We start from the raw sequence: 22,718 nt of genomic DNA, 5'->3' as shown, positions 1-22,718 counted from the left end.
GAGTAGGGTCTTCAGAATAGTAAGGCGTCGAGGGAGGCCTTTGACCGCAACTAAATTGGACGCAGTGACCGCTCAAAGTCAGCAAAAACGGTGATTTTCTGAAATTCATTCACTTTTTGACCATTTTTGCTAGACCACTGCTCCCAAACTATCAGCGGTCAAAGCCTTCCCGAGGCGGGGCATGAAAGAGCAAGGTCTTCAGAATAGAAAGGCGTCGAGGGAGGCCTTTGACCGCAACTAAATTGGACGCAGTGACCGCTCAAAGTCAGCAAAAACGGTGATTTTCTGAAATTCATTCACTTTTTGACCAGTTTTGCGAGACCACTGCTCCCAAACTATCAGCGGTCAAAGCCTTCCCGAGGCGGGGCATGAAAGAGTAAGGCCTTCAGAATAGTAAGGCGTCGAGGAAGGCCTATGACCGCAACTAAATTTCACGCAGTGGCTGCCCAAAGTCACCAGTATTGAATTTCCAACACTTTAACAGCTTTCCGAGGTCGGCGCTCAAATAATCCCCAATATTTCTCAATAATCAACATAATAACCTCCTATAATCAGTGATAAATAATAAAATAATCAAAAGAAATCACATGTAATCATACTCTAAATATAATCGGTGTACATGAAAATCTTGAGTTGCTGACCCCTTGGTCAATTCCGTCCTCATCGTGGTGCTAAACCGGCGGCTTGAGGCGTTCTCGTGTGAGCACAAAGTTGCGGCCACAAACAGGCACGATCACCGAACAAAGCCTTAAATTTCCTCGTGGACATTTAGAGTGTTGACACAAGGTCAATCATGGCGATTGGCCGGGGAAAGTTTGGCCGTCGGTGGGACTCGAACCCGGGCACCGCCCACCGCGACGGAGGGGTGATGAAGCCGACCTGGCCGCGTCCGACGCGGCGCGGGTTCGAGTCCCCGGGGGGCTCCCACGATCTTATCAGTCATCGGGGAATCCTGGTGGTTCCCCAACAGGACACTGGACGCTTATCCTCGCTGCTACACTCTCGGCCCGCTTGGATAAACGAATTTGAATACGCGCGTTTCCCAATTTCCACGGGTAATGCCAGGGGAAAATTGAGTCTCGAGGTTGTCGCTTGGCGTCGAACGTCAGGCTGAGTATCGGACACGTTGGAGCGCGAGGCGAGCGAAGTGTGGCGCGGATAGGCAGGTTATTAGCGTCAAACGTCGAAGCCAGGGCTCGACATTGGGGGGACTGGTCCGGAGTCCCTGAGTCTTGTCAGCGTGCATGTTTCATCTGGAAGCTGTTGCCCGAGATTTCCTGTTCCGGTTGCTGTGGGCCCTGGGCTGGTGTGGGGAAGCACCGCGCATCGCCGCGTCTGTGCAAGATTGTGGTTGCAGGATCAAGCTGTGGCCGACCGGCGACCGGCGGGGCGGCGGGGAGAGGGCGGTGCACAGTGGGCCAGAAACCGGCGCAGGTGGCCAAAATTCTAGAAACGCTAAATGGGCCTCAAACCGAGCGTGTGACCCCACCAATGGATTCCTCGTTCGGAGAGCAATCCATTGGTGGGGTCACACGTTCGATTCGAGTCCCATTTAGCGACTCTGGAGCTCAAAACGCGTCCGGAATTTTGGCCGCTTGCGCCGGTTGCTGGCCCACTGTGCAGTGGAGGGGGCCGGCTGGGCCACGCGGGGCCTGACTGGCGGTGGCGGGACGGCCCGGCCCAGCCAGCCAGTCGCTCCGGGGATGTGGTCGGCGCGGTGCCGGGGCCCAGGCTCACGCCCAGGCCCTGGCCGGTCTTGGCGTCCGTCTTGCTCGTCGCGTTGCTCGTCGCGCTGCTCGTCGCGCTGCCTCGCCGTGCTGCTCCTGGCCGCCGTCGTGCTCCCCGAGCTCATCCCCGAGGCCCTGGCCAGGCCCACCGCCGCGCCGCCGCAGGCCGAGCCGCTGCAGAGGACAGTGCCCCCGCACCCGCCCTGCACCAAGAGGACGTCGGTGGTGCTGGAGGGCGAGGCCGAGCAGCTGCGCGACGGCGGCCTCCGCGACCAGGACGGCCGCGTGTTCCCCGCCGGCACCTGGTACACCAACGACACGCACACCATGGGCTGCGCCTGCAAGGTGCGTCAGCCCCGGTCAGTCCGCCTCACTTAGCTCGTTGCCGGCTCGTCGGCCGCCCCCGTCGGCCGCCCACCGTCGGCCTGTCCCTTCGCCGCTTCGCCAATCTAGCATCCCGGAGACGCTGGGGGAATGTTAACACGTCGCGGTGCCACTGTGAAAACAGCGAGGCCGGCTGCAGCCTCATGCCCTCTCTCGCTCTCACGGGGCGTGCCGTACGGGTGCGAGCGAGACAGAACGGCGAAAACGACTCCGAGTCTGCCGGTGGTGGCGTAGTGCCAGTGGTTGGAGGATGGCACGCGGGGGCGGGGAAGCGACGGCGGGAACACCGCGCGACCTGACGGGACGTGTGAGGCGAGACAACATGGCGACGAGCTGGAAGACAATGGTACACACAGAGATTAAGCAGTACAGCCAGCCTGTAAACACACTTCAGCGGCGGACGAATTGGCGCCAAAACGGGCGCCTCAAAGTTTGTTGATATTTCCACGCGAAAGGTTTCCACACTTGAGTGATTTTTGGCGGGTAACAGTGTATAGTGCAGTGCAGCCAGCCTGTAAACACACTACAACGAATTGGCGCCAAAATGGGCGCCAGAAAAATTGTTGCTCGAAAGTTTTCCACACTTGTGCAGTGATTTTTGGCGGGTCGCCACAGTGTATGGGACCGCACCCACCTGTCCGGGTCTTGGAACTGCAACCGCGGCGTCCGGCGTGTGATTGCAAACCCTATCGCCCAGAGATAGAGAGCCGATCGGCTGGCGCCTCGGAACGCCAACAAAGCGAATAAAGTGTCGTGTTTAGTAGTGTGGTGGAACGGCGGGACGTGTGCTTTTGCTTTTGTTGTTGTTTTTTCGGACACTTGCCAATCCTGCGGGCGCGGCAGGACGCACGGCCTGGCGTTCGCACTATCAGCCATAAAGTAAAAGAGGTGCCGTTTGAGAGAGTTTCGACCACGCTACTTACTTCCCGGCACAAACTAACGCCAACCAACGATTCGTCAAATTTTGAGGCTTTGAAATACGCTTGAGATTTCGACTTTTTAACTTCTTGTTCTGGTTCTTGAGACCGCGCAGACCAAAGTAGGTTGTCCTTGCGTCACTTGTTATCTCTCGACAAACGTTTCGGGACGCGGACGCCTATATTTTTAGATAAAGTACGTAAATCCTGAGCGACAAAATAAATTTTGAATAGATAAATTTGCCTAGGTGATGGCGAAAGATCATCGGGACACGTTAAAAAGCCTTCTTAAAAAACGAAACTGATTTGTAGGAATGGGGAATTGAACCAGGAATCCCGTGTTCACGTGGTGGTGTCTTTACCCCTTCGGCCACGCGATCCAGACGCCCCCAGGCCCCTACTCAGTACGCAGAGTGGCGCCGGCAGAGGGCGCGGGGGAGGCAGCGCGAACGCCGCTAAGTCGCCTCTTAAAATGCTGATGGGACGCCCACTGTGAAATTCCGCGTCGCGAAACAAGAGCAAGAACAGCAAAGAACCTGAACGGGCTGGCTGCGCTGCGACCCCTAGCCTTTGATTACTTTCATCGCGTACCGATTAGCAGGCTAGCCGGGCTAGCCTGCTCCGTTTCAAAGGGATCACGAGCCCGCCTTTACGAGCCGCCCACCCCCTGCCTCTCTAAGTGTCCTTCTCCCTTTAAAACAGCCTTCCGCTTTAACCTCTTTTTCCCGCAAAAAAGAGCAAAAATGTTTGGTTGGTCGTGAAATTTAGTACATTTAATTTCAAGGTGGATTTTTAGAGTGGTGACGCAAGGACATCCCGCCTCCCCTCGCTTCCTCGCAAAGCAGTTTCCGATTCGACACCGGACGGCGGAGAGAAAAAAAGGAGAAAAGGGAAGAGGGAGAGAGAGGGGGAAAGAGAGAGAGAGAGAGAGAGAGAGAGAGAGAGAGAGAGAGAGGGAGGAGAGAGAAAAGAAAAGAGAGAGGAGGGGATTCATTCGCCTGGAGGCGACAGCGCGAGGGACCGAGGAGGGTCCAGCGGCCTGCGTTTGAAACGTGTCGAAGCGGAGTGCGCTGCAGACTGATTTCGCGAGCGAGGGTCCGTGTCTGTTTCTCGGGTTGTCCGTCTCCCTCGCACCCCTGCGTACCGCCCTGTGAGTGACAGAGAGAGAGAGAGAGAGAGAGAGAGAGAGAGAGAGACCTCGGTACGGTGCGTCGCACGGCGCGGCGCCCGCGGCCAGGACGTCCGCCAACTTTGCCGGACGAATGGTGCGGACGGCATGGTGGCCCATGGCATCGCCCCACCCCCCCCCGCCCCCCCAGTCCGCTCGCCATCAAAGCGACCGGGCCCGCCTCTCGTTTCCAAACCGTTTGTTTTCTCCAGAACGATGTGCGTTGCCTCGCTTGGCCTCGCCACGTGAAGGTGGCACTCGGAAGGGCCGGTCGGGGTAAAAGGGGGGGGGGGTTACAGTGTGGGGCCTGTTGCGTCGCTTGTAGTCTCGGCGTCTTGACGTTCCGTACCGGTCGCCAGCACGCCAGCACTCGACCCATCACCAGCATACGAATGGAAGAAGCGCCCTCTCTCTCTCTCTCTTTCTCTCTCTCCCGTCGCAAAGCAGGCAGATTCCGAGCGCTTTGGGATATCCACTGGTGGGCGGTTGCCGCCGCGGGCCCGGCCCGGACCCGCAGCTGGCGACCAATCGCCGCCCTGCCCGCTGTTTGGATACTTTCAATCTGTCGTGGGGGAGGGAAAGGGGGGCGGTTTACGACGCATTCGCTATCAAAGCGCCGCCACTGTGTGGGAACGACCGCGCCGCCCCCGCCAAACTGGCCGAGGGGCCGCACGCACGAGGACGCGGCGGCGGACTCGGCTCGGGTTCGACACCTCACTCTCTCTCTCTCGTACTTGCAGGCCGGCACGTGCTTCTTCAAGTGCTGCCCGGCGGGCGAGATGTCGCTGAAGCAGCGACGCTGTGGCACCGCCGCCGAGAGGGAGAGCCAGAGAGGAGCCGTCCTCTCTGGGGAGAGCCCGTGCGGGCTCGCCAGGGCGGCCGCCGAAGCCTGCGGCGGCAACGCGACGGCGGAGCCCGACGCCGACCTGGACGCGCCCGGGCTGGACAACGTCACGCTGGCGCTGGACCTGTACTCCGTGGACAACCTGGAGGAGCCGTGGCAGTCCGCCGTGCCGCCGCCCCCGCAGTGGATCATGCTGTACGGCAAGCCCAGCAGGCCCATGCTGAGGTAGGCAACGCCAGCACACTGGCTCGTCGCACAGTGGGACTCGAACCGAACGTTTGACCCCACCAATGGATTGCTCTCCGAACGAGGAATCCTTTGGTGGGTTCACTCGCTCTGTTCGAGTCCTGCCTAGCGACTCTGGAGCTCAAAGCGCGTCTCGAGTTTTGGCCGCCGGCACCGCGCCAGTCAGCCTGCGCGAGGCGGGGTACGCCAGCCCGCCAAGCAGGGCTGCGCAACGGGACTGCCTACCCCGCATTACCATTACCATTAAGGGCTAGACCACACATGATCGTATGCCATTTCGGGCCCGACACATGCTCGCCTGCACTGCAAAACGAGACATGGCCGTCCTTGGCAGGCGCCTTGTGACCGCTCCACGGCGCAAGGCAGGACACTGTGCGCTCTCTGCCCCTAGACTGGAGCCGAACGACGCCGACGACAAGTTCTACCTGCTGGCCAACGGGTCGCTGTTCGTGCCGGGCCACAGCACCACCGCCTTCCCGCCCGCCGAGTTTTGCATGGACGTCTTCGACGACGTCGGCACCGTCACGGCGCTGATCCCCTTCCCGCCCGAGACGGACGAGGTCGTCGACCACACCCTGCTGTACGACACCGTCAACTCCGTGGGTGAGTGGGCAGCAAGGACGTCGTTCCGAACGAGGGCGGAACGAGGGGGGCGGAGCGGTGCACAGTGGGCCAGCCAGAAGACCGGTGGAGGCGGCCAAAACCCTAGACGCGTTTTGATCTCCAGAGTCGCTAAAGAGGACTCGAACCGAGCGTGTGACTCCATCAGTGAATTCCTCGTTCCGAGAGCAATCCATTGGTGGGGTCACACGTTCGGTTCGAGTTCCATTCAGCGACTCTGGAGCTCCAAACACGTCCGGTCTTCTGGCCCACTGTGCGGTGTAGCAAACGTTGCCTACCTCTCCCCTGGCTTGGCACTGACTGGACGCGGTTCTCTTCGCCCTGCCGCAGGCCTGCTCATCTCCCTGCCCTTCCTGATGACCACGTTCATCGTGTACGCCAGCCTCGGCGAGCTGCAGAACCTCCACGGCAAGAGCCTGCTGTGCCACGTGGGCGCCATGACGCTGGCCTTCGTGGACCTCCTGCTCGTCAAGTTCAGGATCGGCGCCGACAACCTCATGTTCTGCAAGTTCCTCGGTGAGTCCCTGCAGAACCAGTCGACGCACGGTGTGCCAGAAGACCGGTGGAGGCGGTCAAAATCACGGACGCGTTTTGAGCTCCAGAGTCGCTAAATCGGACTCGAACCGAACGTGTGACCCCACCAATGGATTGCTCTACGAACGAGGAATCTATTGATGGGCGCAACGCGTGCACCGCCGTGAACCCCACCGGCCGTCCTGGAGTGTCCTGGAGTGTCCTGGAGTGTCCTGGAGTGTCCTGGAGTGTCCTGGAGTGTCCTGGAGTGTCCTGGAGTGTCCTGGAGCGTCCTGGAGCGCCAGAGACTGGCCGGCGTCCGTGTCCCCGCGGCCTTGAGGTGCCCGTCGAACATCCTCCTTGCAGTCCTCTCCGCCGAAACGGCCGGGCGATGCCCGTGATGCCCATTCCCCGCATGGCTGGAGCTGACGGCGAGTCGCGCCGTCTCTCTCGCACTCTAGCAGACCGCCGCCCCGCCCCGCGCGTCCCCGCGAGTGCGAGAGAGACGGCACGACCGGCCTGCCGCCGCTGCTGGAGACGCGACAACGACGTCTATCAATCACCGCGGGGAATTCCCGGCCCGCCGCGCTTGACGCCATCAGGTGCGATAAGAGCCACGTCCCTTGCCGACCAAATTTCTATTTTTACTTTTTATTTTTTCGTTTCTTTTGTTTGTTTATGAAGATGCGCTTGGTGCTCGGCTATGCGCGGCGCGGCCGCGGCGCTCGGCGCTCGCGCGGCCCAGAAGGCCCTCGAGAGTCAGTCCGGCGCCTCCGCCCGACCAATCAAAAATTATGACCTTCTTTGCCTCGAGGCGCGAGTATTTTACGCCCCCGGGATGGCCGGGCATGAGGAAAACGGAGGTGCGGCCGCCGCGCCGCTGCCCGCTCCGAACGGAAACGGTGGAAAGAGGGAAAAAGAAAACCGGCGGGAAAATGCAAATACAGCGACCAGTAACGAAAACGGTGTGCTGTCCCTGGTCCCTGATCGTCATGGTGGCACACGAACGACGAGTGAATGCGATCTCTATTTTCGAAGAGCCCACTGAAAACAGCTCTCATTGTTTCTAATTCCAAGAGTGACAATATCGTTCTCTCGCTCTTTATTTATTTTTTTGGTGGCGCACTGTGGACATCGCGCCGGCCTGCCGGCCTCTCCTCCCGCCAGCAAGCGGTGCACAGTGGGCCAGCAACCGGCGCAGACGGCCAAAGTTCCGGACGCGTTTTGAGCTCCAGAGTCCCTAAATAGGACTCGAATCGAACGTGTGACCCCACCAATGGATTGCTCTCCGAACGAGGAATCCATTGGTGGGGTCACACGTTCGGTTCGAGTCCCATTTAGCGACTCTGGAGCTCAAAATGCGTCTAGAATTTTGGCCGCCTGCGCTGGTTTCTGGCCCACTGTGCGGTGACGGGCCCGTCTGCTGTTTCCGTTTCCACGCGACTCGGTCCAATTTGTTCATTCCACGATTCCACGCAGCTGTTGGGCCGTCAGTTTGTTTTCCACGACACCGGGATGAATAGTCGCTTTTGTGGGAGGGCAATCGATGCAAAGAGCGGAGGAGGGGGAAGGGCTCCACCAAGGCAAATACAGAGTTTGCGCGACGCGCATGTGATGTGACACCAACAAAGAGAGTGGGCACCGAACTCCGCGTCACTTCCCAACAGCACGCGCTTGTGTCTGTGTGTGTGCGCGCGTGTGTGAGTGCGTGTGTGTGCACTACAACAGAGTTGTGCTGACCGCCTCGCCTCGCGGCCTCGCAGGATCCCACTGCCCTCGCACTGCGACACTGCGAGAGGTGGCGCCCGCTGGCGCATTCCGGTATCCGGTGTAACTACTCTAGAGACATTCTCATGTGTGTGTGAGTGTGTGTGTGAATGTGTTTGCATGCCAAACATTTATCGCGAGTCTGTGTCGCGGGCGGAAACGTTATCACAGCCCTGTGGGCACTGCAGCCGACGCCGTATTGCCGGGCCGTGGCCTCACACAACCACACACACACACACCACACACACACACACACCACACACACACACACACAAAAGCGTGGCTGGAGGAAGCGGCGAGGGCGGCGGCCTTGGAACGGGTCGAGGTTTGACGGACGGCGTCGACGGCGTCCTAGACGACAATGAGGCGGTGCGGCGATAAGCGACCGGCGTGTGTCTCCTCGTCACCGCCATCGGTAAACCCGGCTAAACCACCACCGCGTCGGCGAGAAGCACAACCACTGCGTGCAGCTTCGTCAACCCCGAGCAGCGCGCTCGTGACCTCGGATCGCGGCGGCGGATCCAAATGAGCACGTAGCACCGCGCAGCAGCGGACAGGTGGGCCAGAATACCGGCGCTGGCGGCCAAAACTATAGACGCGTTTTGAGCTCCAGAGTCGCTAAATGGGACTAGAACCGAACGTGTGACCCCACCAATGGATTCCTCGTTCGGAGAGCAATCCATTGGTGGGGTCACACGTTCGGTTCGAGTCCCATTTAGCGACTCTGGAGCTCAAAACGCGTCTATAGTTTTGGCCGCCTACCGGTCTTCTGGCCCACTGTGCAGCGCGCAGCACGCAGGTCGCGAGCCCTGTGCTGTCGGCGACAAGTGCAGTGTAAATACGGGGCCTGCTCTTCCCCAGCGGCCCAATACGGCCCCGCGGCCCCGCGGCCCCGTGGCCCCACCACAGCCGCGGGGCGCCCCGACGTTGGCGGGCGGGGTTGGGGTAGGGCGTGGGTCGCGTCAAGGGTGTTGTTCTCCTTGCCCCGGCGGCCCCGGCCGTCCCGGGCGGCACCTGTTCGGTCGGGTGTTCCCGCGGGATGGCCATGCTAGGTGATCACTGTGCTCAGAGTCTCTGAGCCCCCCCCCCTCCCCCCTGCCGTGCCGCCGTTGAAGGAGAGGGGAGGAAGGGGTTCCGCCACCCGAGCCACCTCCATCAAGGCCTGCTGGTGGTGTTTGCGGGGCCGCCGCCACACCCTAACAACACCGTATCGGACAGTCTCCGTAACCCTCTGGCACGGCGGTGGCGTGGCGGGGCGGGGCGGGGCGGGGCGGGGCGGGGCGTACCGTCCGCGGGGAGGAAACTCGACGCCCGCTGCACCTCGGTTGATTGCCCCATACGTCACAGAACCACCCCGCCGATGCGTGTAGGCTGGTTGCGCGTGTGTGTGTGTGTGTGCGCGTTTACCCAGGACCGTGAAAGCCTGTGGGGCGGGTGCTCGCTCCTCGCTGCCGGACGGCAATTGGTCGCGGGGAGTCCCGGCGAGTCCTTGGAGACAGTCGAGAGACGGTCCGGCGCGTGTGGTCTGGTCGCGTCCCCTGGCGCCCGAAAATCATAAAGAAAAAGTCCCCCCCCCTCCTTCTTCCCGGCCACGTGCCCGTCTCCGTCAAGCTCGCTGCGGGCAGCCTGGACCGATGCCGACTTTCGACCCCCAGCCTCCCTCAAGCCTGCCCGCCCTGCGCGCCCTCGCCGCCGAGGCCGCCTAGTGCAACGACCTGGTGGTATGTGTCAAAGGGCGGCCCCTTCCGGGAGCGGCGCTGTTTTTGTACACTCGAACACACACACACACACACACACACACACACACACACACACACACACACACACACACACAAAACACACACACAACACACACACACACAGAGCGAACCGTCGTCGCCGTGGACACGGCCGCCTTGGACTCCAGGGCGCGCACCTGCGGCCTCCTCCAATTTCTCGGAGAGCGCGGGATAAAAGTTGTTGCTCCTCTCTGTCCCTCTCCTCTCCTCGCCTCTCCGTCGGCCGGCTGCCCGTTCCGTAGTTCCATCCATTCCGCGTGCATGTCTAGGAGGAGTGTGCGGTATGGCCGGCCCCAGCAGGGGAAACCCCCTGGCCCGCCTGGCCCGCCGCAGCAGACATTCCGCGCCGTGCCGAGCGGGAGGATTAGCTCTCTTTCTCTCTCTCTCGCACTCGTGGGGCGTCACGCCGTGGGGGTGCGAGGGAGACAGCCCGTCTCGGAGTCAGCCTGCAGACACCAAACGAGGAGACGGAGGCGAGGCCCCCCCCCCCCCCGGTGCTCTGCGCGATGGGCGGGGGCGTTCGGTTAGCCTTCCGTTTGCCTTCTGTGGGCCTTAGCTTTAGTTGGCCTTCGGTTAGCCTTCGTTTGCCTTCTGTGGGCCTTAGCTTTAGTTGGCCTTCGGTTAGCCCAGCGGTTCCCAACCTTGGGGTCGCGACCCCAAAGGGGTCTGCGAAAAAATTTCGAGGGGTCGCGGCGAGGTGGCTGGGGTCGCCTGGGGTCGCGGTGTTTTCCCGGCTGGCCCACACGCCGAGCACTGGCTGCTTAAATGCCGCAAAGTTGATCAAAACGGTCACAAATGTCTGTAAAAGATCGTGTTTTGGGCGACTTTAAGCATCCACTGCGTCTGATCCGAGGCGGTAAATCGTCCTCCCTCAACGGGCAATTGGTCTTTGGACCTTCCTTTGCATGCCTTTGTTACGGAGTGTGATTATCTGCCTTAGTTGGAAGCAGTGCTGCCGCAAAGTTGGTCTAAACGGTCACAAATGTCTGTAGAAAAATCGTGTTTTGGGCCGACTTTAAGCATCCACTGCGTCTGATCCGAGGCGGTAAATCGTCCTCCCTCAACGGGCAATGGTCTTTGGACCTTCCTTTTGCATGCCTTTGTTACGGAGTGTGATTATCTGCCTTAGTTGGAAGCAGTACTGCCGCAAAGTTGGTCTAAACGGTCACAAATGTCTGTAAAAAATCGTGTTTTGGGCCGACTTTAAGCATCCACTGCGTCTGATCCGAGGCGGTAATCGTCCTACGTCAACGGGCAATTGGTCTTTAGACCTTACCTAGCATGCCTTTGTTACGGAGTGCGATTATGCGCCTAGTTTGGAACAGTTTTGCCGCAAAGTTGATCAAAACGGTCACAAATGTCTGAAAAATCGTGTTTTGATCAACTTTGTGGCAAAACTGCCCCCAAACAGGCAGATAATCGCACTCCGAACAAAGGCATCAAAAGGAAGGTCCAAAGACCAATGCCCGTTGAGGGAGGACGATTCCGCCTCGGATCAGACGCAGTAGCTGCTTAAAGTCTGCCCAAAACGGCGATTTGGAGATTTGTGACCGTTTTGATCAACTTTGCGGCAATACGGGCTCCCAAAACCCTAAGGCCCCCAGATATCGCACTCCTGCACAAGGCCATGCTAAAGGAGGGGTCGCGGTCGGAGTCCCCGAAACCGGGGCGCGGAAAGTTTTGGCTACAAATTTGGTGTCGCGCCGATAAGGTTGGGACCGTTGGGTTAGCCTTCCGTTTGCCTTCTGTGGGCCTTAGCTTTAGTTGGCCTTCGGTTAGCCTTCTGTGGGCCTTCGCTTCAGCTGGCCTTCGGCAGGCGTTCGGCCGGGCGTTCGGTCAGCCTTCAGCGGGCGTTCAGTAAGCCGGGCGCGAGGCGATACGAGCGCCAGGACGTATAAAAGGATCGACGGGGCACTGCGAGTCGTAAATCTTAAAATCATCGCGCCGCTCTTCCGACTATATGACATAAAACTAATACTATTGGGCCGCGAGAGGACGTGCTGTCCGAATTGGCGCCCACTCGAATGAATCGAATCCATTGATCTCTCCCTCTCTCTATCTCTCCATACGAACAACAGATGCCTGCAAGTGGAAAAAACGGTCGTCAAAATTTCTCATAAGATTTCAACTTTGCTCTATTATTCCAACTGCCCCATCCCCGCCGCTGCCCATGCATGCCAAATGATTATTCCGCCCCGCGCCAGAATGCCCAGAAATTTGACGCCCAGACGACCAAATTCGGAGACCGGCGCGCGCATTAAAATTCATGACTTTTCGCGCGGGGCGACGGCGCCGCCGCCGCCGCCACTGTTGTTGTTGTTGTTTTCCGATGAATCGCGCAATTAGGTGTTGTTTGTTGTTGGTTTTTCGATGGGAGTCGACATCAGAGGAAGCGTCGCCGTATCGCATCGGGCCGAGGCGTCGCGACCATAGTCGCGGTGTCGTCCAGGAAGTCCTTCACATTTAGCCGTGGTGCCGCCGCGCTGCGGAGCACCATCCTCCTTCTCTCTCTCTCTCTCTCTCTCTCTCTCTCTCTCTCTCTCTCTCTCTCTCTCTCTCTCTCTCTTTTCCAGCCGTCTGCGTCTCACTCAGCGTGTGCGTCTCTCTCTCTGGTGACTTGAAGTTTCTGGCGGAGCGCGCGCACTGGATAAAAATGGGACGCCCCCACTAACAAGTTGCTCATCACTGCCACAATGAAGGCAGAGGAGACGCCGGCAGACTGATTCAGAGTGTTGTTTTCGTCGCTCCGCCTCTCTCGCACTCATGGGGCGTCTCGTATAGGCGAGAGAGAGAGAGAGAGAGAGAGAGAGAGAGAGAGAGAGAGAGAGAGAGGGGAAGCGACTCACTGGAGTCTGCTGGAGCGAGGGGCCGAGGGGGCTGCCCGCCCGCCGCGTGCCTGCGGTTCCCAGAGTTGCCGTCGGGTCCGCGGACTTCCAGTGGTCGCGCACCGCGTCCGCGACGTCCGCGACGTCACGGGGACACGACGGTGACGTCATTCGCACGGCAAAACGACGCCGCGGACGTCGATGACGGCAGAGAGCTGCAATTCGACGCCGCGGGCCCCGCCCGGCCCCGCCCCCGCCTCCAGGCGGCGTGCTTTGTGCTTTGAGGCGACTCGGGACACAACAGTGTAATCACATTACGCCTTTCCTGCCTCCTGTCGCGCGTGCTGAAGGCTGGACCCTCCCTCAGTGACCGCATCCGGGACTGCCTGCCCACCGCACAGTGGAGGCGGCCAAAACTCGAGAAGCGTTTTGAGCTCCAGAGTCGCTAAACAGGACTCGAACCGAACGTGTGACCCCACTAGTGGATTCCTCGTTCAAAGAGCAATCCATTGGTGGGTCACACGCTCGGTTTGAGTCCCATTTAGCGACTCTGGAGCTCAAAGCGCGTTTAGAGTTTTAACCGCCTCCACCGGTCTTCTGGCCCACCGTGCGCCAGGCCAGGTGCCTCGCGGTTTGAGCCGCCTCGCACGCGTGCGTCCTTTCCCTACTATTTTGGAGGGACCGCGCTAGTGTAGCGGACGATCAAGTCATTCGCGCTCCGATACGTGCAGTGCAGGCGCCCCGATAAGCCAATTGATAGATTAGGTCAATAAAGTGGCCGATAGGGCACATGTGCCGAACAGATAGCGTCGCGTAGGACTGCACAATTGCAAGGCCTCGGTCGCAGCAGCCGGCGGCAGCGGCGGCAGCGTCCGAAAACAATTAGCAATTGGAACCGCCGCTGGAGCGTGCCAGTGTACCTGTCTGCCTGTCTGCCTGCCTGCCTGCCCGTCTCTCAGGAAGCAGCGGCGGCAGTTTCAAAAGTTGCCGACATCGACAGTTTGGGCCACTGCACTTGCTGCAGGTGCCGCTCCCTGCAGAGCGATTTGCGCCTTCGAGGTGCAGATGCGTCCTGTTCCCGTCTTCGCTTCTTCCCCCGTCGGCTTCCTCTTCCGTCTCTCTTTCCCTTCTCTGCCTCCTCCTTGCCACGCCCACCTGTAGCGGTGTAGCAGCACCGTCCACCAGTCGGCGTGATTGCGAGGTAAAACAATCTCTTTCGCGAAAAGCACCGTCTCTCTCGCATCCCGCCGCCGCTGTCATTCCCTCTCTCTCTCCCTCCCTCCCTCCCTCCCTCCCTCCCTCCCTCCCTCCCCTCCCTCCCTCCCCCTCCCCCCCCCCCCCTCTCTCTCTCTCTCTCTCTCTCTCCCTCTCTCTCTCCCTCCCTCTCTCTCTCTCTCTCTCTCTCCCCCTCCTCTCTCTCTCTCTCCTCTCTCTCTCTCTCTCTCTCTCTCCCCGCACCTCCCGTGCGCATAATCACTCCGTCTCCACCAACAAACCACTCGCGTTCGCGCTGGATAGGATGATGAACAGCTTCGCCAACAACGCAGTTTCACGCCCCGCCTCGCCCCGCCCCGCCCACCTCACCCGACTCGTCTGAGAACTTTTTCGCGCTTCTCCGAAATCCGTGTGCAGTGGGGCGGCGGGGCGGCGGGGTCACCCGCTGCAAACTAGAGCCGGGCGAGCTCGGCGGGCTGGAGGCTTTCCTCCACACACGCCGTATAACGGGTTCGGGGCACGCCTATAAAAATGATGGGGGTTCGGAAAAAATTTGAGACAACGTGCTATGCCACACGCCGCACTTATGAAAGTTGATGTACGATTTTTCAGATTCAGATTTCCCACCCGCCACGCCGCATGCCGCACTCGCACACTCCCGATTCGCCACTTGAGAGAACAAAAACTCCGCGCGCGACGCCCCAAGCGACGCCGCAAGCGACGCCCCAAGCCCCAGCGCCGCTGGCCGCGGCCGTGGTTTGTGGGCCCGGATTTAAAAGGACACCACACCAGCAGCGGCTGGTGGATTTGCCGGGGACTACCTCGAAGCACGTCTGGCTCAGAGGCTCCAGGAAAGCACCCCCTCCCCTCCCCCTGCCCTCCCCTCCCCTGCCCTCCCTCCCCTGCCCTCCCCTCCCCTGTCCTCCCCTCCCTCCCCCATCATGCCGCTCCCTTTCTACGTTTCCGCGAGGACTGGTATCAGATTTATCACCGAGGAGTGGGAGTACGGCTGGGCGTGGTTTCGTAGAATGCGGCAACCTTTAACGCGGGGCGGGGCGGGGCGGGGGCGGGCGGGGCGGAACGTGGCGGGACAGAGCCCCATCTGGGGTCGTGGGTGGGGCCAAATGACTTTGAAGAAAGTATTTTTGTTTGCTTGTGTGTTTGAAAGAAATTTGACAAAGATGTTTTTGCTTCTGTTTTGCAGGCTTCTTTCTCCAGTTCGCCTTCCTGGCCTGCTTCTTCTGGCTCAACGTCATGTGCTTCGACATCTGGTGGACCTTCAGGTAGGAACAGTCAGCGAGCTTTGCGGACTGTTTTTGAACCCGAACCTTGGGATGGGACTGCAAACCTTCCCTCCCTTTGAACGAGACGCGTAGTAAGAAGACCCTGTTGCGTCGCACCATTACCTGCGACTTGGATGGAAATAGAAAATACCGTTGACGGGGGAACAGCGCGGTCCGGTAAGCCTTTTTTTTGCGCAGCTTTTCCTTCTCCCCGTCTGGCTGTCTCAGAATCAACAAGGGTTCCTTTCCGCGTTGCGCGCGTTGCGCCATCGCTGAAGTCCGATACCTCGCGGCCCACAGTGGGCCAGAAGACCGGTGGAGGCGGCCAAAACTCTAGACGCGTTTTGAGCTCCAGAGTCGCCAGACGGGACTCGAACCGAACGTGTAATCCCACCAATGGATTCCTCGTTCGGAGAGCAATCCATTGGTGGGGTCACACGTTCGGTTAGAGTATCATTTAGCGACTCGAGAGCTCAAAACACGTCTATAGTTTTGGCCGCCTCCACCGGTCTTCTGGCCCACTGTGCGGCCCCTCGCGGCCCGCCAGTTGTGGCGCCAAAGCCCCTGTCCCTGTCCTCCCCGTCTGCATCGTGTGCCACGGTGTGCCGTCGTGTGCCGCGCCACTGTGTGACGCGACAGCGCTGCGACGCAACACCCCTATTATGTCGGATGTCGTTAGTCAGGGGGAAAGGGGAGGGGGCTCGCTGTCTGCGGAAAGTTGAAGTCGCGCTGCTGTGAGTTTGCTCGACTCCAACTACCGAAAGCCAATTTCTGTCTGGACCGTCGCTGTCGGCGTGGTGATGGTTGTTGTTGTTGGCGGCGGCGGCAGAGCGCCTGCGATGCCGAGGGTAGGCCGCCAGGCAGCACACCCGCGCGTCGCGAGGGCTGGATTGCCAAACCTCGTCCGGCGTGCCTCCAGGCCACTGGCGCCCTACTCGGCCGGCTGGCGGCTTAGGACCTCCAGGACCTGCAGCCTGGCGGCCTCTAGGACCAGGACCTGCGCTGGGGCTTAGGCTCGGACCTGCAGCCTGGCGGCCTGTAGGACCTCCAGGACCTGCAGCCTGGCGGCCTCTAGGACCTCCAGGACCTGCAGCCTGGCGGCCTCTAGGACCTCCAGGACCTGCAGCCTGGCGGCCTCTAGGACCTCCAGGACCTGCAGCCTGGCGGCCTCTAGGACCTCCAGGACCTGCAGCCTGGCGGCCCTGGCTCGCCAGAAGCCGTTTCAAAACCCAGTCATCCAGTCTCTGCGATGACACGCCGTTCCGGAGGGCGTGGAACCAGGAAATGTGTGTGTGTGTGTGTGTGTGTGTGTGACTTGTTAATTTTGCCGACCTTTGGCTGCTTGGCTGCTGGTGCTGCCTCGGCGTGTAAATAGCCCCGCTGCGGTCTGGATCGCTTCGCCGCTCTGTCTCTCTCGGCCCCCTGCGGGGCTGTGCGTCGCCCCATGAGTGCGACGGGGACAGAGCGACGAAGCGACTCTGCGGTGCGGCCCAGCAGGCCGATTCCGAGAGTCGTTTCCGTCGCTCTGTCTCTCTCGCACTCATGGGGCGACCCGTGTAGGTGCGAGAGAGACAGAGCGACGAAGCGACTCTCGGAATCGGCCTGCAGCCTCGGCGCCACGGCCTCCGCGGCGTGGACGACGTACTCGGCGCTTGTTACCCGTCTAAGGGCCCTCGCCACCTTGCCCTGCGCTTCTCCGTCTCTCTCGCACGCCTGCGGGACGCCGCACGAGTGCGAGAGAGACGGAGCGACGACAGCGCTCGGCCCTCCGTGGCACCATCAAAGGGCCGGGGGATCCGTCTACGTCTCCGTCGCACCCCTCAGTAATAAGGGCATCGATGGGAGGGACAGTGACAGACTCCGTCTGGGCCGTCTGGGCCACTGCCCCTTGTTACACGCCGAGCTTGGACGCGTTGGAGCGACTGCCCATTGCCGCCGCCAAATCGACACCAATAAATGCCGACTTCCCAAACGCGCCAACTTGAGCATATTGCTTGTGAGCTACGCACGATAACTTAGTTTTACAATTAGATTCCAAAATTGTTGCCTGCCAGACTTTTGCACAGCGCACAGTGGGCCAGAAGACCGGTGGAGCGGCCTAAATTCTAGACGCCTTTTGAGCTCCAGAGTCGCAAATGGGACACAAACCGAGCGTGTGACCCCACCAATGGATTCCTCGTTCGGAGAGCAATCCATTGGTGGGGTCACACGTTCGGTTCGAGTCCTAATTAGTGACTCTGGAGCTCAAAACGCGTCTAGAATTTTGGCCGCTCCACCGGTCTTCTGGTCCACTGCGCAGCGCTCCCCGTTTGTGAGTCGTGTGTTTGTGGCGTTGCTCGCCCCGCCGCTTGTGATGTTCGTTGGTCCACGCTGACGCCCTCCTTCTCCTTCGCAGCGGCTTCCGCTCGGTGCACGGCTCGCCGTCCTGGTCGGCGGGCGAGCGGTCGCGGTTCCGCGCGTACTCGCTGTACGCGTGGGGCGGCCCGCTGGTCATCCTGGTGGTGACGGTGACGGTGCAGGTGGTGGGCGACTGCGTGGGGCTGCCGGCCTACGTCATCCACCCCGGCGTCGGCGTGGACTCGTGCTACCTGGGCTCGACGCACGCCAAGTACGCCTACTTCCGCGGCCCCGCCGCCGTGCTGCTACTCTGCAACGTGGGCCTGTTCGTGCACACGGCCATCCGCATCGTGCAGCTGCGCCGCGAGACGCGCGCGCTCAAGGGCGCCGAGAGCAAGCGCCACTCGGACGAGCGGCACCGCTACTTCGTGTACCTCAAGCTGTTCGTCACCATGGGCGTCAACTGGATCGCCGAGATCGTGTCCGGCATGCTGCCCGAGCCGGAGAGGGCGGACTACGGCTACCTGGGCATCGTCATCATCGTCTCGGACGTCACCAACTCCCTGCAGGTGCGCAGCAGTGCGCAGTGGGGGCGGCCAAAATTCGAGACGCGTTTTGAGCTCCAGAGTCACTTAAAGGGACTCGAAGCGAGCGTGTGACTCCACCATTGGATTCCTCGTTCAAACAGCAATCCATTGGTGGGGTCACACGTTCGGTTCGAGTCCTGTTTAGAGACTCTGGAACTCAAAACGCGTCCGGAATTTCGGCCGCCTGCACCGGTCTTCTGGCCCACTGTGAGGTTGTGTTGGTTTGTTTCGGCGTGGACGTGGCGTGACTCCTGGCCGTCTCGTTGCAGGGCATCCTCATCTTCGTGATGTGCGTGGGGACGGGCCACGTCCGCGGGCTGGTGGTGGACCGCATCCTGCGGCGCCGCCCCGCGCGACAGGTGTCCAGCCACTCGTCCACCAAGACCACCAACACGCGCGCCAACGGCGTCGTGAGCCGCAGCAACGGCGACAGCATCAAGAAGGACGTGGGGCTGTTCGCGGTGAAGCCCGTGGCGGTGGTGGCGCCGTGCCCGGGCGGTGGCGCCGTCGGCGACGTCGCGGAGGCCGTCAAGCCCGTGGTGGCCCCGGCGCCGTGCTCCGGTGCCACCAACGGTGCGTGCGACGCTGCTGACGCGGACGTGCTCTCCGCGAGGCCCGTGGCGGTCGTGGCGCCCTGGAGCGGTGCCGCGGGGGCCGAACCAGACCCGTCCACTCCGTCCAGCCCCAGCCTGGAGCACGCCGCGCTCGCCCCCAGCGCGCCCAGCGCCTCCAGCTAGCCAAGGTAGTCCTTGTTGTGCCGGCCAGCAGGAGGGCGCCACAAGCGTGCTGCAAAAAGTCCGTCTCAAACTGTTGCACATTCCTCGAATACGCTTTTTAAGGCGCTGTCTTGCTGGTTGGTGCAGCGGCAAGTTGGACAGTCATGCAGATCTCAGTTGGGTTTATTTATTTGCCTAGTTAAGTACCTCCAAACAACTAAGTATAGTTACTTTTTATTTTTATTTTGCTGTGTGTTGCCACCCAACACATTCCACCAGTGTGAGAAATGATCTCAAAAGGGTTCTTCTGAAAAAGGGCGCTCCCCCAACAGGACTCTGGACTGTTCTCCAGAGGACTGATTGTGGCAGCTGTGGTGGTGCCTCCACCACTACTGCATAGTCTCAAAATATCACTATCACGTCATATCTGGGTTGTTTTAGTCATTAAATCGTCGTCAAACCTGGTGGAGTAATGACGTTAGAATAAATTTTGGTGTCCACTAAATTTAGCGAAGTCAGTTCGTGTGTGTGTATGTGTGCTTGAGCGAGCGCGCGTGTATGTAGTTCGTGTATGTGTGTGTGTGTGTGACAGTGCTTATGTGATTGGGTGAATCTCATGGTCTGAAATCAGATTCTGATGTTTATTCCAAAGCACATTGATGTATCTTTTAACTCCATTATTTCTTTTCTTAAGTTCAACTTTGTTCTCAGCTTTTTCACACTGTCTGTATGGGAGTACAATCTGTATTTTTTGAATTTTTGAATGTGATAATAGGAATAAGTCTTTTGTCAGCCCTATTGTGAGTGTTGAAAAGTATTATAAGAGTCCTTGTTCTACAGTAAATGTTCTGGTTTCTACATGCCACCGTGACACCGTTAAAGCGGATAGTTGGAAGAAAATACAATATCTTGTGTGTTATTTTATATTTTTTCAGAACAGCATTGAAGCCACTTTTACCACAGTATGAAAAATAACTCTCTTTGAAACATGAAAATTATTACACTTTTTTTATCATGAGTATTTACCAATAGTGCTATTCTGAAAATCCAGTACAAAGAGGCTCACCACAATTCAAGTCTTATATAAAAATATAATAAAAATATAGTCTAAAGAAGATTTTCTATCAACCAATTCATTTACCAGAATTAAGTGTGAATGCTGCTTAAACCTGAGTCACAAAAACAGTGGTTGTAACAGAAATGTAACTTTATAACAAATTAAATCCTTATTACAGTATTTACTCAGCTAAGGAAGGACTGAGTAGTTGATAAGAAATACTTAAAGGCATGAACTGAACAATTCTTTGGTAAAAGAGTTACCTCTAATACAAATAAATTTGAAAAGTTGACAAATGGTTGTACTTTGAGCTGGGAGAAAGTTACCTAGAACTGACCAGCACCATGCTCACAATTAAAATATACAATAGTTATTTATTTTCATTGTCAATATCATTGTCATATGTACATCAATGTTAGTGTGAGTTTAACAGAAACCCTATTTACTCACACTACTCAGTCTTTGTGAAATTACCGTGTTCCAAGTTTCAGTTAACAGAGGGCAAACACATGTTTTCACCTCTTTTGAAGAAGAAGGGCCTACAAAACAGTTCATGATTCTGTGCATCAGTTTCAAAACATCATGTCAATATATCTTAGAGGCAAACAGGGCATATAAATCCAGTTTCATGGAAATCTTAAGGACATCCAATCTGACCAAAACTGAAGGGCCAATACATACTATGCAAAAATTATAAGGTAGAAAAAATTAACTTCAAATAATGGAGAGAAAGAAAACACTTCAAAATAAATTACAGCATCATCAAGAATGAAAAAATAAAACAACAACAACTAAACAAATAAAGAGAAAGAAAGGAAGAAAGAAGAACCAACTTCAAGATGGCACCAGAATACTGACAATCTGATGACGGCAGCCAACACTAATTTAGCTTCCTTTTCTTTCCTGCAAATAAGAAACAGATAAAGTATTTTAAGTACAGGTGTGGATGTAGATATTTTGAAGAAAATGGATAGTAAAACATGTTCCATACCTGTCTTTTTTCCTTTTCCTTTCCCTTTGCCTTTGCCCTTTCCTGATGGAGCTTTGCGTTTTTTGCCCTGAGAAACTCCTGAGCCCCCCTCTAACACACTGATATCTCCAAATCGAGTCAAATCATCACCCAGGGTACCCAAAGTTGCGAGGCGGCGAGACTTATGCTTCTGTTCTTTGGTGACAGGCAGGCGAGTGAAGTATGTTTCTTCATACCTAGAACACAAAATATACAAATGCATAAGTATTTGGCTGCAAGTTGTCATATCAGAAGAAAGTAGATATCGCAGTTTGATAGACTACAACTTACTCTTCTCTTTCCTTCTGCTGACGAGACAGCGCTGTCTGACCGGCTGAAACTTGACTTATTTCTGTGGGAGTGTCCATGTATTCTTCTCGCAGCTCCTGCATGACTGAGCTCTGTAAAGCTCGTTTCTTTGCACGCTCTAATTGCTTCTCTTGTCTTGTCAGTGCTGTTTCATCGCCATCTATTATAAAAAAACATTGATAATTGTAGATGATGTTGTCACTGCTAAAACAGTTCTCGTCTGCATCTCAGTGTTACTCACCATAATGAACAGCTGCTAATTTGGGAGGAACATAGACGCCAGGCTTCTTGTCTTTGCTCTCAGACTTTCCATCTGAGTCTTCATCACTGTCATCCTCTTCATCAGAATTATCCAACTTGCTCGCAAAGTTGTCAGGATTTGCCCGGAATCGACTGGGATCATTTTCATCAGTTGACCCAGTTACAGCTACCTTAACGAGCTTGTCAATTTGATACTTTAATTTGGTATCAATCGGGCGAATTCGTTCAAGAACTGTCCTAATTTCCACTAACCGGTCTGGAAAAGAAGTAATCCTTAGATACTTTTGGTATCAACATAATTTGCTTTACAAAAAATACAATTATAAATTTTACCAATGGCAGGATCTCCTTCAATCTTGTGACCAGAAACTTTTCGTAAAACCACATATGTGATGTTGATGAGGTAGCTAAGGAGCATGTGATACTTCATTTCCAAAAAGCTCAATCCCTAGAAATATAAAGAACAAAATTTATGATCCACACAAAACAAATGAAAAATATGTTGGAAAGGAAAAAATGAGGTGGTTATCTTACCGAATCAGTAGACATCTCTCCTTTCTTTACTTTACTCAACATGTTATCCACCAGCTTCGTCACCGATTCAACACTCTGATTCATTTCTGCTAACAAGCGCATGGCCTGTGGCAAGTCTTTCTCCAGCATTTCCTCCAAGGCCGCTGCCTATAATACAGAAGGTAAAATTTTAAACACACAAGAAAAAAAGCAAGAAATTAATTGCATCACTGAATTCAATACAGATTTTCAGAAGAAAATTAATAAAATGATTCTTCAGAAGGAAAGATAGCACAATAAAACAGTGTCCGAATTTTCCGAATTTAAACCGTCGCTTTGAAACCTTCGCGAAAGACATGAAGAAAGACGACAAAATTGGAAACAGAACAGAGGTTGGAAGCACAAAGCAGCAGACCACGGAGCAGACGGGCGCGTGTTGCCGCCACAGTTTTCACGCGAAACCGATCCACTTCCACTCACCTGCACCATTTTGAATGGAGAAATGAACAGGGGCCTTGAGAACTATTTCGGAGGGTTGAGAATGATGAGTCCGTCGACACAATTCGAGGATTTATTGAGAAAATCAGAATTGTAAACACAGACGATGCACGCGCAGCACAAGCAGCCGCTGCGACCACTTC

At 57.0% G+C, this 22,718-nt stretch overlaps 2 protein-coding genes across 3 annotated transcripts; one reads left to right on the top strand and one right to left on the bottom strand.

Annotated features, from left to right (window-relative positions):
* Positions 1-1,901: 1,901 nt before the first annotated feature.
* LOC117652008 (G-protein coupled receptor Mth2-like) lies at positions 1,902-19,896 on the top strand. The gene is made up of 9 exons (XM_034396634.1): positions 1,902-2,072; positions 4,937-5,265; positions 5,678-5,889; positions 6,238-6,423; positions 15,210-15,288; positions 17,684-18,194; positions 18,482-18,699; positions 19,704-19,767; positions 19,864-19,896. The coding sequence occupies exons 1-9, from the start codon at positions 2,055-2,057 to the stop codon at positions 19,894-19,896; spliced, it is 1,650 nt and encodes a 549-aa protein (XP_034252525.1). The 5' UTR covers positions 1,902-2,054.
* On the bottom strand, positions 19,836-22,715 carry LOC117651787 (neuroguidin). 2 transcript variants are annotated; one of them, XM_034396135.1, is made up of 7 exons: positions 22,558-22,715; positions 22,099-22,245; positions 21,898-22,012; positions 21,545-21,820; positions 21,286-21,463; positions 20,977-21,191; positions 19,836-20,888 (listed from the first exon to the last, which is right to left on the bottom strand). In XM_034396135.1, the coding sequence occupies exons 1-7, from the start codon at positions 22,564-22,566 to the stop codon at positions 20,866-20,868; spliced, it is 963 nt and encodes a 320-aa protein (XP_034252026.1). In that variant the 5' UTR covers positions 22,567-22,715; the 3' UTR covers positions 19,836-20,865. The 2 variants fall into 2 exon arrangements, with proteins under 2 accessions (XP_034252026.1, XP_034252025.1); XM_034396134.1 differs by lacking the exon at positions 22,558-22,715 and adding an exon at positions 22,421-22,520.
* Positions 22,716-22,718: the final 3 nt, after the last annotated feature.

The sequence above is a fragment of the Thrips palmi genome, unplaced genomic scaffold (assembly GCF_012932325.1).
Source record: "Thrips palmi isolate BJ-2018 unplaced genomic scaffold, TpBJ-2018v1 HiC_scaffold_6, whole genome shotgun sequence".
Lineage (NCBI taxonomy): Eukaryota > Metazoa > Arthropoda > Insecta > Thysanoptera > Thripidae > Thrips > Thrips palmi.
The sequence above is the reverse complement of the archived record's forward strand: the minus strand, read 5'-3'. Positions and strand labels throughout refer to the sequence as shown.